General features: G+C 35.7%; 2 protein-coding genes across 3 annotated transcripts in view; one reads left to right on the forward strand and one right to left on the reverse strand.

The window, feature by feature from the left end:
- Positions 1-775: 775 nt before the first annotated feature.
- Positions 776-5210, reverse strand: LOC121732239. Its single transcript, XM_042122059.1, has 4 exons — positions 5141-5210; positions 2351-2520; positions 1785-1898; positions 776-850 (listed from the first exon to the last, which is right to left on the reverse strand). Exons 1-4 carry the CDS (start codon positions 5208-5210, stop codon positions 791-793), a joined length of 414 nt encoding a protein of 137 aa, XP_041977993.1. The 3' UTR covers positions 776-790.
- Positions 5211-15766: 10556 nt separating this feature from the next.
- Positions 15767-17485, forward strand: part of LOC121732231 — a 39939-nt gene continuing 38220 nt past the window's right edge. For both annotated transcript variants that reach the window (XM_042122046.1, XM_042122047.1), the window contains exon 1: positions 15767-16087. In XM_042122046.1, the coding sequence (XP_041977980.1) occupies positions 15851-16087 (237 nt within the window). In that variant the 5' untranslated portion in view covers positions 15767-15850. The remainder of the gene's footprint in view (positions 16088-17485) is intronic.

Consider the following 17485-nt stretch of genomic DNA (forward strand, 5'->3'; position numbering starts at 1 on the left):
TTAATGAAGTTGTATAAATTACGTAAAATCCGGTTAAGCGTGAGCAGCTGTAGTTGTATTGCTAGAATTTACCGATGGAGCATAATAATTATCCATACTAATGTTGAAAGCGAAAGTGTCTGTCTGTCTTCTTTCTTATGTTCTTCTTCTAGGTTGACAGAATTATATAATTTTTGCACTCATAACTTACCTTAATAATTGTTACTTCCTGGAGCTTGACTGATTAAGATAAACCTATTTTAAGGTGGGTTGCACCAACTTACTTTAACTATAACTTTAACTACAATGCAAAATGTCAAATCTTTGGTTAAAGTTAAAAATGGACACCATCAAGACGCCATATTTAACCATAACCATAGAGCTCGACAAGGTTTTAAATGCACGTGGCGAAAAAATGAACTAACGCTGTCATCATACAAAACGCCGTTTTGACAGTTCTCCTTTACCAGCAGCGCCCCCGCCCACGTTCTTATAAAGCCTTGTCGGGCCAGCAACGTCTTCTGTCAAATTCTGTGGTCAAAGTTAAGGTTAAAGTTAAATTTGCCTTAACTATAACTATAACCTTGACCATAACTTTAACATTAACCACGCATCTCGTGCAACCCAACCTTAGTTGGTGAAATATTACGGTAATTAAAATTAATGTTATATTGTGTGAATTATTAACAAATCTTCAATTTACACTTTATTATGCTTTAAAATTTAAAGAGTGTCTACTTTTCTATTTGCAAAACGAACTTATAGTAGGTTCATGCTGAAGAATAATAAAAACAAAAACTGTTAAAAAGATTTACTCAATAACTTCAAAATATATCGTCGCTGTTATACTCGTCTCAGGCATGGATATTATCTGCAAAAAAAAAAAACAAAGTTTATTGTAATAAGCAAGTATTTCATAGTCATCTAATAAGTTCTAAATACCTAAGGTATATAACACAAGACGTTTAACGTAACGTATTAGATGAAGCATGGGCGTACCGAGGGGGGGGGGGGGGAAGGGTGGGGTGCAGCTGCCCCCCCCCCCCCCCTGGATCATGTTGACGTCCCTATACTAATTGCTAACTATATTATCTAGTACTTTATCTATAAAAATTAAGAAAACGAATTTTTGCCAAATTATGAATTTTTTATATTTTATAAACACCTAGCTTATAAAAAATCTGAATTGCCCCCCCGCTGTCCCAGAACCTGGGTAATTTGCCCCCCCCCTGGCCGAGAACCTGGGTAATTTGCCCCCCCCCCCCAGGCCCAGAACCTGGGTACGCCCATGAGATGAAGTGATTCTCTGCTTTATTGTTTTCGTAATAAAAACTGTTATATATCCTTTCCGTCTTTCAAATGATCTCCAAACCAAATTTCATCATAATCTGTTAAGCGATTTATGCGTTACGAGGTAACAAAAGGTGTTATATTATTTTAAGACCCAGTTTCACCAAACTTTGTTTGTTACATTCCTGAAGAAACATTACATAACAATAAACAGACCTTAAAAAATTAAACAGACTGTCTTTAAGATCCACTATTATACATGTATAATACTAGCTGTCCCGGTGAACTTCGTGTCACTTTAAAACCTTCCCTGGACTCCTTCGAATATTTTAAGACTAAAATTAGCCCAATTTTTAAAAAAATCCCAATTTTAGCGTTACTAACACAATAAAAAAAAAAAAAAAAAATATATATATATATATATATATATATATATATATATATATATATATATATATATATATATATATATATATATATATATATATATATATTTAATAATAAACGAAACTTACAAGCTTACAGTCTCTCTCCCCGAACACTCGTCTGAAGAAGGCGCTTCTGCCATTCGGCATCAAAATATATTGGTCCAGTATGTTCTCAGAATACTCTGTAAATATAACTTTTATCTGAAAAAATATTCAAATTGGGTAAATGTTGTGTGGGAAAACATTGTAATTGATAGAGCCCTTTTTCGCTTTCATATTATTATTTAAATTTGAATTTTAACCGTGTTCCTGCAGTGGTTAAGAGCGTGGCTTTTGACGAAGAATTCGAGAGTTCGATTCTCGCGTGGGAAAAATGTCAGTTCTAAGTTTGGTTAGAGCTGAAGCAGGATAATCACCTGACTGTCTTACAGGTATCAAGATATGTGTCGGATTCTCGCCAGTTGTGCCGGTAATCCGTCCCATATATGAATGTAAAGGAATGCATGCAGTATGCACACACATTACAAAAACACACCTAGTTTAAATGATATCAGCCAGTGTCACCGAAATCAGCTAATCCTACTGAAGTCGGGGAAACTATTATTCCTGATATTTAGCGTTCTATTTTTATACATAGCACAAATCGAACTTACAATGCTCCCATCATTTTTCTTTATCTCCTTCTGCTGTCCCAGCACGAAGTCATACTCGTTCGTCTGACAGTCTGTCGCCAGGTGGACATGTATGCGGTGGGCGTCCAGCTTGGTGAAGCATATCGTCGGCGGCTTGCTGCGGATGATGGCCGCGAGCTGCTCATTGTCCTCTGGAACGTTTTATTATTGAATTGTTTAATAGTATATTGTGCAGCTAGTGCGATAAGTTGTCGATTGCCTACGAGAGTGAGCATTCGACGACCGACGACTTATGATGAAAGAATGAAAACTCGACGCTTCGCTCATACTCATTCGCTCATCGCACTAGTTGCACGTATATTTTTTTTTATTACTGATGCCCCGATGCGGGTGGGGGTGTCTTCGCGCTCGCTGTTGCCTGTTTGGGTCGAAAAGACGCTGTTTGCCCATCATTAATTGTGGTTATCACCCAAACAACTTGCGCAAAGATACCACTTATCCCGCATGAGCAATAAAAAATATAATACAAGCGTAAATAAAAAAAAAACTAAAAACCCGGATTTTGATGTACCAATCAACAGTAAACTCGAATTCAACCCATCAAGCCCCATAAGCTCACCGGTGAGCGAGACATAATATAATAACAATAGATTTCCGAGAATCCACGATCTAAGGATTAAGAGGATACTTGTTTTACATTTCTCTAGCCCTATGCTAGAGAAATGTAAAACAAGTATTTGTAAAATCTAGCTGTTTCCCTAACCTCAAGCCTCCCCCCGCAGAGCGCGATAGAGACAACTGCAGCTTGATCTAATAAATTCGTTGTCCCCTGATTTCAGATTTTTTTGTACAGGTAATCTATCCAAATTTGTTTTCTGGATGTGTGAACACAGCAGAAAAGGCCATTTTTTGGGTTATTGAACGTTCATATCTTTTTTAATAATTAAATTATGAAAAGAAAGGAAACAATGAAACATAGGGACATGTTAATAGTGACCAAAGATATTAAAAAAATATATAACTACCGGCATTATCCAGGGGACAACGTTTGTATGGAAAAACGGTAGTGTCTCCTCTTAATGACATATCTCTTAAGTTGAAGCTGAAGCTCCATCAAGCTAAATCAGGCTGCATGTAGAGCTTTGTCTCGTATTAAATTATATTCTCTTGGTCAAAGTAATATCCTTCTGTGCTTGCGCAATATACCACCTTATACAGTGTGTAACAAAAATAAGTGATAATAATTTAGGGTGTGTACGTGTTCCTTAGAGAGTTCACTGTGAAAGTAGCAGCGCTGAAAGACGAAATTTTTTTTCACTTTTGTATGGGCAAGGGCCCGAGCGTCACGAGTTTCCCCATACAAAAGTGAAAAAAAATGTTGGTCTTTCAGCGCTGCTACTTTCACAGTGAGCTCTCTACAAGGAACATGTGCACACCCTAAAGTATTATCACTTATTTTTGTTACACCCTGTATATCGAGTTATTGACCTTAGGGCTGGGTTAGTTATAATTATATGGGTTGTAACCTTCTACAGTTTTAGGTGTAAAACTTGAAATATATACAATAAATTATTATTCATTATGTCCATACGATCATGAATGAATGTCCAAGGTGTTAGTTAACATGTAGATTTCAAATTGATTCATTAACCCAAATTCCGGCAAAACCTAATATTAAGCCCCAAGTCCTTGGGACGAACTTTAATTCTTTGAAAGATAACTATCAAAGTCCAGTAAAATCAACAAACTGCCTGAAAGAAAAAATAATGGTTCCTAGAATAATTAAGATAATCCCACGCCTATCCCGTAAATCTGTCCCAATTCCCAAAATATTTCGATAGATTCACTTCCTGGAAGCGGCTCATGTTTTATTGGAACGTCCATATTTTGGTTGCTTCCCTGCTTTTGTTACAAGGAAAATCATATATTCATAATTAATATTGTAAACTATTTCGTGATATCAGGGAAAGGAAATAACTATCTCAAACAAATGAGGCACGTGTAAAAATTGATAAACTCGTAGATAACGATGAATTATTATTATTATAGTTTGATTATTTTATTTATTTATTAAAATTCTCAAAGAAAATACAATTATTCACTTAATTTAAGTGAATTTTAATTATAATGCGAATATTTAAACCTCCTTATACTATTAAAAAAAATTGCACAACTTGTCTTTCTCTATCAATGTGATATGTGCTAGACAAAGACTTGACAAGCAGAACTTGTAAAGTTTTTCGCAAATCATTTTAAGTAACTTTATATTTATTGTCACACTCACAGCGTTTGTTGCCAAAGTGTCCCTAAAAGGGCTGGACCGATTGTAATAAAAAGCGTAAAATATGGCAAATCAATGGTTGCTGGAACAGATAGTCTATACTAAATATAAAAGATTGCTTGCTGGTACTTTGTTTGCATTGAAGAGACTCCAAAACTACTTTGACGATTTTGATGAAAATTGGTATAAACATAGAGTATACCACAAAATATATATTATACAACTTATTAACGCGGGGAAATGAACGTCGATTGCTACGGAAAACTGTTTTTAACCGCACGCGGCTACATCTTTTATTCTGCACGAGACTGTCCTATATAAACGTATCCATCATACGATTAAGTACACAAATATAATAATTATTATGTATATCGAAACATACAAAATAAATATAAAAAAACGCTAATATCCAGCAATAAATTGATGAACTAAAGATAAGAACCAATAACACCTTTCTGTTTTCGTTGGGGGTTTGTCCTAATTTTATATCCTATTTTTTTAATTAACTGTTAAAGTAACAACTCACTCACTAGCGGCTGCCAGCAGTTCCTGCACGTTGTCGTGGCCAACGCGTCGATACTTTTTGCCGTAGAAGGACATTTTAACAGAACGCGCCCTATCTACACTGATAAGATACAGCGCGTCATGGATTACTGGTATTCACGATGACTGGCCCAATAAATATCACTTTGTCCTAGAGAACAATAATTGTGTAACAAATTAGAAATTACCTATAAGTTATATTAAAAATGCGTTGAAGAGTTTGTCTGTTATGTCTTTACGTTTTTATTAGGTAGAATTTCGTATGGAGATACTTTAGGTTTAGGAAAGGATACAGGATAGTTTTTATACTGTTAAAATGTTCGATTATTCACGATAAACGGAATTCAACATAACAAACATTCACTAAAGATTTAGATATTATCTTAATATTGTGATGACAGAGTGAACATACAAATAGATCGATGTACATTAGCATGCAACCAAAAACTTAAATTTACTATATTTTCATGCATGAATTAATTATGGATGAAAATATAGTGTACTAGGTGACGCCCGCAACTCATGTATCACGCGGGAACTGTACATTTTTCCGGGATAAAAAGTATCCCTTGTCCTTCCCCGGGACTCAAAGTATCTCCATGCCGAATTTCAACAAAATCGGTACAGCGGTTTGGGCGTGAAGAGGTACCAGACAGACACACTTTCGCATTTATAGTATTGGTAGAGATATGATAGAAGATGGATTTTCTTGTTCAAATATGAAGTAGGCGCTTATTGCTGTCGCGTGATTCACAACTATCATTTAAAACTAATGAGACATTCCTTTAAGATTCAAATATTATAATAATTTTACTAATTAATCGATATTATGTCAATAAATAATTATTGATTAATCATAATTAAGAAATAACTTATAACAAATTGCACATTTCATTCTGCTTTACATTTTAATTAACAAGTGGGATTAGATCTAATAAATAATACTAGAGATCGCCCAGTGGTCGAAATTCGACCTGCATGAAATGCAAAAAAAGTTCACCAATTCATTTTCATAATGAATTGGTGAACTTTTGTATCGATCAGGAGTGGACATGTGTTGATGTGGAAACGCTAGGCCACGACTCTGAAACTTTTACATTTATAAGTGAAGCCCATGGTAGTGTGTGATGGCTTGATCACTGCTTAGTTACGCGTGGTGCTCGCCCATCGGTTAAACGTATATGGGTTGATTATGACGTGCAGTGGTCTGACCATCTTCCGCTGTTTGTGGAGTGTGATCTGGGCAGAATTAATTATCAGTCTCTCTCTGAGCATGTCCAAGCACTTCAGAGTGGCGTAGTATGGGAAAGACGTTCAAAAGACCAAATTTTAAAATATCAGAATATTTGCAATTCAAAATTGAGGAATATACATTTTCCGGATGAGTTATCTCACTGCTGTGATGGGATGTGCTCGGATAAGAAACATAGAAATGTTATAGCAAAGATGTACCTCGAGATTGTCTCTACTCTCTCAAGTGCTGCGATCGTTACTGGTAAGCGTGGTAAAACCCGTAGGAAGGGCGGTTACATAGCTGGTTGGAACAAACACGTAGCCTATTTCCACAGACAGGCCAGGTTAAAGTTTTTGGCTTGGGTGGAAGCTGGTAAACCAGCTCAAGGCCGTGCCTATTTTGATATGTGTAATAGCAGAAAAGAGTTTAAACAAAAGCTCAAATGGTGTCAAGATAGGCAAGAGCAAATTAAAATGGATAATCTAGCCTATCATCACACAGCCAAAAGCTTTAATCAGTTTTGGAACGAAACCAAAAAAATGAATTTTAAGCCTGGCCTGCCTGTGAGTGTTAATAATGCAAATGATCCCAAAAAGATTTCAGAATTATTTAAAGAACATTTTAGAGTGAAACCAGCGTGCAACAGCCCTTCTGTTCGTGGATTTTCTAGAGTGATGCCCTATCCTGAGACTGATCATGTATTAAGAAAAGTGAGGTTTACAGCTAAACAGGTGCGTAAAGTTATACTTAGCATTCAAAACGGAAAATCATCGAGACATGACGGTCTAAGTGTTGAGCATATTTTAAAATATGCAGGTGTACATCTTCCACGACTACTGTCAATGTTTTACAACTTGTGTGTTTGTCACGGCTATTTGCCTGAACAGCTTACTAGAACGATAGTGGTACCGATTTTAAAGTCTAGGTCAAGTGATGCATCGGAGAAGACTAATTACAGATCTATCTCGCTTGCAACTATTTTTGCTAAGGTGCTTGACAGTATGCTTAATGTCGAACTGCTTTCGCATTTGAAACTGAACGATGCACAATTTGGCTTTAGAGCGGGCTTATCGACAGAAAGTGCAATCTTAAGTCTTAAGCATACTGTCTCGTACTACACGAGCAGAAAGACAGCAGTTTATGCCAGTTTCCTGGATTTGTCCAAAGCTTTTGACTCAATTTTATATGAAAAACTTTGGGAAAAGCTATTCAGGGCAGGTGTGCCTGTTGAACTTATATCTGTACTTAAATATTGGTATGGTCAGCAGCGCAATTATGTAAGGTGGGCTGGGGTATTTTCCGATGCGTATGGCTTAGATTGTGGCGTTCGACAGGGGGGGATCATATCACCCGTTTTGTTTAACTGGTACATAAACGATCTCATCTGTGAGCTCAGCAGTACACATACTGGATGTATCATTGATGAAGTTTCTGTTAATAATCTTAGCTATGCCGATGATATGGTTCTGCTGGGCCCATCAGTTGGGTCAGTTAAAAAGCTTTTATCGTTGTGTGAGGCATACGCGGAGGACCATGGGCTCAAGTATAACTCCAAGAAGAGCAAAGTCCTTGTCTTTAAAAGCAGTGGAGATAAAATAGCTCATAACCTGCCAATAAGGTTGAATAATGTTGCATTAGAGTTTGTAAAAATTTTTAGATACTTAGGACATATAGTTGCAGATGATTTGTCAGATGACGATGATATAGAGCGGGAGCGAAGGGCTCTGGCTGTTCGAGGCAACATGCTGGCACGCAGATTTGCGCGCTGCTCGTGTGAAGTTAAGATAACTCTTTTCAAGGCCTATTGTCAATCCTTTTATTCGAGTAGCTTGTGGTTTCGTCATCGGCGTCGGACAGCCAGTGCCCTTCGTGTACAGTATAATGACATTTTCAGGGTGTTGTTGCGGCTGCCTCGCTTCTGTAGTGCTTCTTCAATGTTTTGTGAAGCACGTATGGACGATTTTTATGCGATTATTCGCAAAAAAGTAGAGTCTATGCGTCAGCGCTTACGTGAAAGCAGCAACAGCATCCTGCAAATGATATATGCAAGATTTGACTGTCCCATTCAAGATAAATGGATGAAAATCTTAATGGGACTAAAAATAGGATAGGTGAACCGTAAAATTAATAACATTTGAAGTGATGATTTGTATAATGTTCTGATAATGTTTGGTAACGTAATGACTTAAAAAAAATACTATGGATGTTAATCTGAAAATAAAATGATTATTATTATTATAATCCATTTTCAATTTGTCAACTTGTTGTCAACAGACTTTTCAACCATAAATAAAAGAGTATAATTCGTATGTATAGGCTTATCACTCAAAAATCTGTCATTTCTCATGTGTGTGTGTTGTAGTGTGTGTAATGTTTTATTTTTTAAAAATATATGAGTAAAGGCTTAATTTCAAAATAATATTAGCTCGATGCACTCCTTCACCATGTAAACTATAACTGTGCAAAATTTCATTCACCTACGTTTCCCCGTTTTTCGTCAAAAGGGTTACAAAGTTTTTGGCTCACGTATTAATATATAGAGATGCCTTATCATTTGCCGTTTATAAATTGAATATGCCTTATCATTTACCGTTTATAAATTGAATTTAATATTAAGTATGATATCTTCATATTTTGCATAATTTTGTTCCAATATGCTATCAGGGAAATTGATCCTTTAGTAGAAATTAAGAGATAATGATATTTTTGATATATTTTATAATATGTATTTCGTTATTACTTACAAGTAAAAATAGAGAGTAGAGGTTCTGAAGTTAAAAATTCACCTATAATAAAATAGCAAGAAGAACGAAGAAAAAATGCGACCCGATCAACGCTACTTACATTTCTCAAGTCTCTACGTTACAATCAAAGCTGTTTAAATACATTATAACGTTAAATTAAGAAATTTAAAAACAACCCCCGATTTAAAAAAAATTAGATCCAACTCAAATTGTTCAGCACTGAGCGGGCTGATGATGATGAACTCTAGCTACGAACACGCTCGTTTATGTCAGCTTGCAAATAAAAAAACTCGAACAAAGAAGAATCGGAGTGAAGGAGACTGGGCCGGGACACATAAACACGATACGACGTCGCGTCGTGGGAATCTACGACGAGCATCGTAAAAAAACTACGTCGCGACATCGTTAGGTGCCACGAATCATGATACATGGCACGACGTAGCGTCGTAGAAAGTGACGATTGTGATCTATTTTTAAGGCATTGTTTTTCTTTATGAAGTGGCTTCCGTTGTTCATGATTAAAAGAAGTGGGTGAATCCAGTATCTTCTGAATTTCTGTCTTTTCTTCCGTCTTCTTATCAACAGCAGGAGCAGGAGTCCTGGAATGGACCGCGCACTAGATGCGTCCTGCTGTAGGACGCGTCTAGTGCGCGGTCCATTTACTCGAAATTAACTGGCACGACAATTCACCCTGCATTGTATCGACGGCGTCGTGCTGTGTATCGTGATTCGTGGCACGTTACGATGTCGCGACGTAGTTTTTTACGATGTTCGTCGTAGGTTCCCACGACGTCGTATCGTGTTTATGTGTCCCGGCCTTTATCCCGTTGTTTTTCCCCACTATCACAGTTGGCAAGCGGAACACGCATGCCTGCTGGACCGTTGAATCAATGATCATCCGGATATATGAGCCGTCAGCCTTCTCAGGGTAATTGCCCGTGCGCTGAGACGCAGACTATTGCACGGTTTCTGTGGATTTTTAACTGGAGTTTATCTTCGTGGATATCAAAAAGAGCCAATCAAAGTGCGCTAATGTCAACGACGCTGCTAAAAAGAAAAACACAAAAAACCTTAGAAATGTTTTTTTTATTACAATAATAATTAGGGTCGTCCATAGGCCAGTCGCCCATATCCCATGTTTGTCTCTTACATCATTTTGTCACGTACCAAGATTATATTACTTATAGCTTGTTGTCTAATTATTACTAGCGGTCGCCCGCGGCTCCGGCCGCGTCGTCGGTTACGGCTGCAAAAAGCCTACCCAGGAAAGACTTGGTCAGCAAAATGATTCCCAGGTCAATTCACAGACTCCAACACTGACATCGACGACGCGGACGCAGCCATTATCCGAAGGGATGCATATAGTGCACACTGCACAGATTGTCTTCCTCCCGCACACGCACCCCGCTTGGTGACGCCCACTATCGTTATATTTTAATTTCGCCATAATTTCAAAACTAAGCGTCCAATTTTAATCATTCAAAGACCAAATGTTATCTACATAAACTGTACTTAGTGATGAAATAATTTATTTTCATAAAGATTAATAGCATAAGTAAAATAAACGCGTTTAAATGTAGTCCAAAAAATATTCAAGATTTTTAAATAAAAAAATGGTTATTGTGCCTCACTCGACATAGATAAGTAAAGTGTGTCGCGGACTTTTTTGTAGATATTTATAAGATCTACAATTACTTAGAACATTTATGGTTCTATCTTTTATAGTTTCGGCAGCGTACGCAAAATAAGTAACTTTTCTGGTTGATTTTACACCTGGCGTCCGAAAAACATAAATATCTTACGAAACCCAATTTTTTCCAAAATAAAATTTAGCCTATGTTCAGCAAAAATAATGTAGAATTCATTGGCTTTTGGAGTAGTTTAAATAAAGCCAAAATCCTCGAACTTGTATCTATAAGGATTCAAAAGTTCTGTTGGGTACCTTCGGAACCAGGGTACATCCTGGTACAAAATCTTACTTTTTGGTAGTATATGCCTGAAACACTTCAGAAAAAATTAAAATCATTATAGGTATGTTTCCATATAAATTTTGAGGAGTTCCCTCGATTACTCATGGATCCCATCATCAGGTCACCACTTTTATGAACATGGTACCAAATTCAAGTCAAACCCTATACAACACAAAAAGAATTTTGTAAATCGGACCACAAACGGCTAAGTAATCGTTGAACATTCATAAAAAAAAAATACATACAGCCGAACGTATTACCTCCTCCTTTTTGGAAGTCGGTCAAAAAATGTTTAGAAATGTTTAGAAATTGTCGTACTATAACTTAATTAGCTTAATTATAATTCTGTAAAAATATCTATTTGTAAAGCCTAGCTAGTACTTGCTCAGAGGTGTAACAAAACTAAGTGATAATATTTTAGGGTGTGTATGATGTTCCAGCTCTGAAAAAGTAACTTTTTTAAACTTTTGTATGGGAAAATTAAGAGGGAAAATTCATGATGCTTGGACGTTTTCTCATACAAATCCCAAAAAAATATTTGCGCTGTCACAATGAACTCTATACAGGGTGTAACAAAAATAAGTGATAATACTTTAGGGTGTGTACGTGTTCCTTGTAGAGAGTTCACTGTGAAAGTAGCAGCGCTGAAAGACCAACATTTTTTTTCACTTTTGTATGGGGAAACTCGTGACGCCCCCTTGCCCATACAAATGTGAAAAAAAAATTTGGTCTTTCAGCGCTGCTACTTTCACAGTGAACTCTCTACAAGGAACACGTACACATCCTAAAGTATTATCACTTATTTTTGTTACACACTGTATAAAAGGGACACATACACACCCTAAAGTATTATCACTTAGTTTTCTTACACCTTGTATAGGCTATTTTATGTGTTGCCATAATTTCTTCGTTATGCTCTATGTAAGCAAACTAATTCGGCAAGCTGATTCAACTAGTCGTGGGAAAAGGTCAGCCGCATTCATCATTACCCACATATTTGGTGTAGATGGGTCATTTTGGCGTTATTACCCATTTTGGAAACCCGCAGGTGGAGCTCTGGGAATTTGTTACTCATAAAGATCCTTATAATAATCCTTCCGCGTAGCCTTCCGCTCTATACAGTGTGTAACAAAAACTAGTGATAATACTTTAGGGTGTGTACATGTTCCTTGTAGAGAGTTCACTGTGAAAGTAGCAGCTCTGAAAGACGAATATTTTTTTTCACTTTTGTATGGGCAAGAGCCCGAGCGTCACGAGTTTCCCCATACAAAAGTGAAAAAAAATTTTGGTCTTTCAGCGCTGCTACTTTCACAGTGAACTCTCTATAAGGAACACGTACACACCCTAAAGTATTATCACTTGTTTTTGTTACACCCTGTATATTTTTTGGAAATAAATAATAATTAAAAAATCAATTTATGTTCGTATGCTTATGTTCGTAAGCTTATGTTCGTATACTTGTGTTCGTATGCTTATGTTCGTATGCTTATGTTCGTATGCTTATGTTCGTATGCTTATGTTCGTATGCATATTCTTTTATCCCCCTAATAAGTGTAATAGGATTTAGGGAGTAAGGCGCTCCTCCCTCCCTAAATCCTATTTAGGGAAATAGTTTAGGATAATTATTATCAGGGCTCCCGTAACGGTTACTGGCGCCTGTGTGCAAAAAAGGGTTTTGGCACCCCTTTAGGCAAATTTTTTGGGACCTTGGTTTTGGCGCCCCTAAAGATGGCAATTTGGCGCCCCTAGAGGATGGCGCCCGTGTGCATTGCACACATTGCACATATTGTAGCGTGATTATTATTAATTATTATCCTGCAAGGGACCAGGCCTCCGTAACTACAGGGCCCCGAAAAAATATGGTATGTGTACGTATATTATGTGAAAATATAGAAATGCACACAGGGAGTACGGACTAACATGTTTAACAATAGCATAGCAAAATAGTATTAACCAATATAGACTTCTATTAGACATGGTGGTTACAGGCGTAGCCAAAAAAAATTAGTCAAATTTAACACTGTTTCGGGCTATTACCACATTATTCGACAATTTTTTCTGTTAAATAAACGTTAAAATGTTGACTTTTTAATTTTTCCTAAATTACTACTTTTTACAAAGCGTCCACTGTGCGTTTTCCTTCATATCAAAGAAAATGTAGTGATATGAAACTATGTTTGTTACATTGTATGCAATTACTATAATGGTTACGTGTCATAACGAACATGACTATGACGCACTATAGCCATTAAATTTGTTGATAGAGCATTTGTCAAATATGATTAATCATTTATGTTCATATAATAATTTTATTTCAAATTTTGTGTCTCAAAACATAAAATTAATTATTCATTTACTAATTCTTAATTTTTTTTCAAAATAGAATTAGGTGCATTTATTTGGATCATGAATTTTCAACCCCCGCAAAAGTCAGAGTTAAGAGGGAGGCAATTTTTATCAAGATAATTACTTATAGAATTCAGGAACTCGACTAATAAATTTTGTTCTTGTTTCATGAAATGATGTAACATTGTGTTATTGTTAAAAATACAATCGTTTTTAATTATTTTCGTTATCAGTCATGCCCAAATATGGTATATAGAGCATCAAGCGGCTTTTCCGCGTTTTAGAGGCAGTGCACAATATTAAAGTTATATATAGACAGACCTTGATCTCTCATGGTTAAAACATAACGCAAAACATTTTTGTTATAATCCACAGTAAACTGATATTATATTCTATCGGTGGGCCTATAAATTGTTTAACATAAATTAATATTTTAAATATAATATATATATTAAATATGGCGCAAGGGTTTTGTAACGCATTCCATTTGGTAGTTTCCTAATTTAAGTAAAAAGTCAAAGTCGCGTATTTTCCATCCGTCATTCGTTTGAGTTAGTCATCGTTAAGAGAGTCCTGACTCAAAAAATCAAACATCGTCCTTGTCTCTTTACACTCACGTCTTTCATAAGCCAGTTTGAAAAAGGACGGCGCGGATTCATCGCCAAGTTAGTTTTACTTGAATAAAAGACGACTGACGAACTATAATGATTATGAAAAAAGTGTTTTGAGCAAATTTAGGTTTTATCAATGCCTATTAATTGCATTTTAAAAAATATTAAAGAAAAGACAGCAAACTTCGAAGATCCAAGCAAAAATGTGTCTAAAACAAGGTTGTTTTTAAAAAAGAAACTATCGAGATTTTTTCAGTAACCGTGTTTTCGTCTTGAGCATTTAATCTTCATGAACTGAAGTTACTTGTGTCAAAAAATCAGTTTTCTAGACCTTACAGATTTTGAGATCTAGGTTTAAGTATGTAGTCAAATTAGGGTCAGGTGCGCTCTTAATTGCACATAGTATGCAATAAAGCGTAGCCTCTACTAGGTTATAATACTATGAATTCGTTCCCTCTTTTTTGACATACACAACAGGCCCTTTAGCCAAGGCGGTTTTTTGTAGCTTCTATAAAGAATCGCCGAATGATTCTATTTGACCACACGGTATCCTAATGTGCCACATATTAAAAACAAATGCATACATACTTTTTTTTTAAATGTCACCAATTTAAATGTCAGTTGTCACTTACTTTTATAGGTACCTACACTACGTGTAGAGATCTATGTAGGTTTAGATAAAGTTCTCATGCTCTTAAAGTTTATTGCTAATAAAAATTGTCATACACCACTTCATCTGATGAATCATCCCGTCCTTAAATTAGTTTAAAATGCCAAGAAAAATGTCAGACTTAACTAAACTTAACATACAAGATAAGATTAATGAGAGTAATGTATGTTAATCATTCTACCTACGTTCGCGGTGCAAAAAACGTGAGACAGACTCATTATTATAAAGTGTCATAATGTTTCCAGTATGGTAGTCAAGAAAAAAGGTTAAATTATGATATTTACAGATCCGCAATCATCATAATAATAATTGGTTACAGTTAGTATACCTAGGCCTTTTTTACAACAATATTAATTAATTATGATACACTTTTCTTGCGGCAATTCCACTGTATATTATAAAGTGTATTTAAATTATTGCCGTGAAACATGAATTACCACTCAAAAGTTACAGTACATTCAATATTATGAAAGTGACTGCAGAATCAGTAAAATAGCCGTTGTTAATTTAATTATTTCTTATAAGTAAGTACATTGCATTTCCTGGAATTTTCTACCCATAATTTTTTTCTCTACCAAATCATACGCAACTGTTCGCACAGTTTTAAGAATTTTAGAATTTAATTAAGTATTATAGAACTTATTTACAATCAAAATTTTTACTTAGTTTATATAAGAGGATTGCTTAGGTATATTATAGGATAGGAGATAGGACATGCTTTTAAACTTTTCTAGTAAATGACAGCAACAAATATTTTAAACAGAGATTGCCGGAATGGCGCCTGTCGTAGCGATAGTATCGACCGTCATTAGCGTACACTTTATTTTAATTTCATAATAAATAACGCGAAACTGGTCACGCGACCACCCGAAATGACAAATGACAGAAATGAGACGCCATTAAAAGTGTATCAGTTTCGCAACGCCAAATACGTAACGCGAAAGCATGGAACTGCCTCCAGCTCCTGACGACCTTGGAGGCGTAGGGGGACTATATGCTAGCGCGCGCTCTGATCACTCGTACTGCGGTATCCGAACGACCAACGCGCTTCCATTTTCAAAAACGCGCTTCCATTTTCAAAAACATATTTCGCGCCCGGAGATGACAGTTTGATTTTTTAAAATGTGGTTTCTGTTCTTTTTGGCCGCGGCCGCCGTGTACTCGGCCGAGGGCGCGGGCGCCGGAGCCGCTCGCCTCGTCTGCTACGTGCAGGGCTCCGGAGTATCCGACTACAATGAGTGCACCCATCTGATATACGCGGGAGACGCTAGGGGAGAGAAATTGGAGGTGCTGTTGAAGGAATACAGAAAAAATAATCCGCGACTCAAGATTATACTGCGAGTCACCGAATCGGACGAGGTAAGTTTTTTTTTTATTGTCAACACAAACATGTGTTTTAGCCTAAAATCCAAAGTTGTATTATAAAAAATTTTTCTGTTTTTTTTTTATCTATTTTGAGGCCGAAGTCTAAAATTATTACATATTTTTGCACACTGTGGAGTAAATTAGAATGACCTATATTAATAGTAAGTTATTTCATAGTTTTAGTAGTATTCATTCACGTTTCGCAATAAAAAAATATTATAATTCTATTGCGGTTAGATATTTTAATTAAGTATTTACACTTAAATGTCACAAATTATTATTGCATAAAATTATAAACAATCTTCAAACATCTCAATGAAGCTTCATTTTAGCGTTGAATGAATTATAATTTTAATTGGTTAATATTAAATACTTAACATTTGTAGAGGTAATAAACTCTGATACGCTTCGGCCAGAATGACCTCAAAACTATGATTAATTAATCCAAAAGGTTATAATTTATTTGTAACGTGTGACTTAAAGTTCTTAATAATAAAAAAATCTTCTCGTGAGCAAAACATTAAAATAATTTTAACACAACAAGTTAAAGTTACCGCAATAACTAAAAAAAACAATTAATTATAAAGTAAATATTGACAATTAATATAAAGTTCTGTTAACAATATTGTCATGGCAAAAACTTATATGTCTTAGACCACAATTTGTATATAAATCACATTTTTTTGTGTTTCTCGGCAATCGTTGTTTTTAAGGAAATAAGACGTTTTCTCAAAAACTGATTAATTGTATGACCATTAATAACGTAGTTTTTATACTGTACAATGTACATAAAGAACTTAAAATACATATTTTAAATATTGTTAAAACTAAATTATATTGTTCGCAACAACTTTTCCTACAGACATTCGTAATACACAAGAACCGTACATCTTTTCGTGATAAAAAGTATCCTAGATATTGTGTTTCGAGTTTCAAAATAATACCACGCCAAATAAATGTCATTTATTAGGCGTGGTATCACTTTGAGACTTATAAATTATAATGGCTTGACGGAAATCAGTAATAAAATGAAGCGAAAGTGGAAGATGATGAAATTCTCAAATCTCGTAGCATTGTCGTAGCGGCTACGAGCCGCGTAGCACCATTGTATCAGCTAATTTTATAAATGCGAAAGTGTCTATTTGTCTGTTACTTCTTCACACGAGTACTGTTATAGCTCTACCATGAGTTTAAAGCTATAGTATTTTTCGATACTAGATACCGACTACCGTAAATTTTTAGTATGGCAAGTTTTACAGCGCCTCTAGTGGTTATAATATTTACGTAGTCGGTATCGAGTATCGATAAATACTATAGCTTAAACTCATGGTAGAGCTACAGTACAGCTCTACTAGATAAGTGGCAAACGATTATCGTAAACGCTAACAAAAT

The sequence above is a fragment of the Aricia agestis genome, chromosome 12, assembly GCF_905147365.1.
Source record: "Aricia agestis chromosome 12, ilAriAges1.1, whole genome shotgun sequence".
Taxonomy (NCBI): domain Eukaryota; kingdom Metazoa; phylum Arthropoda; class Insecta; order Lepidoptera; family Lycaenidae; genus Aricia; species Aricia agestis.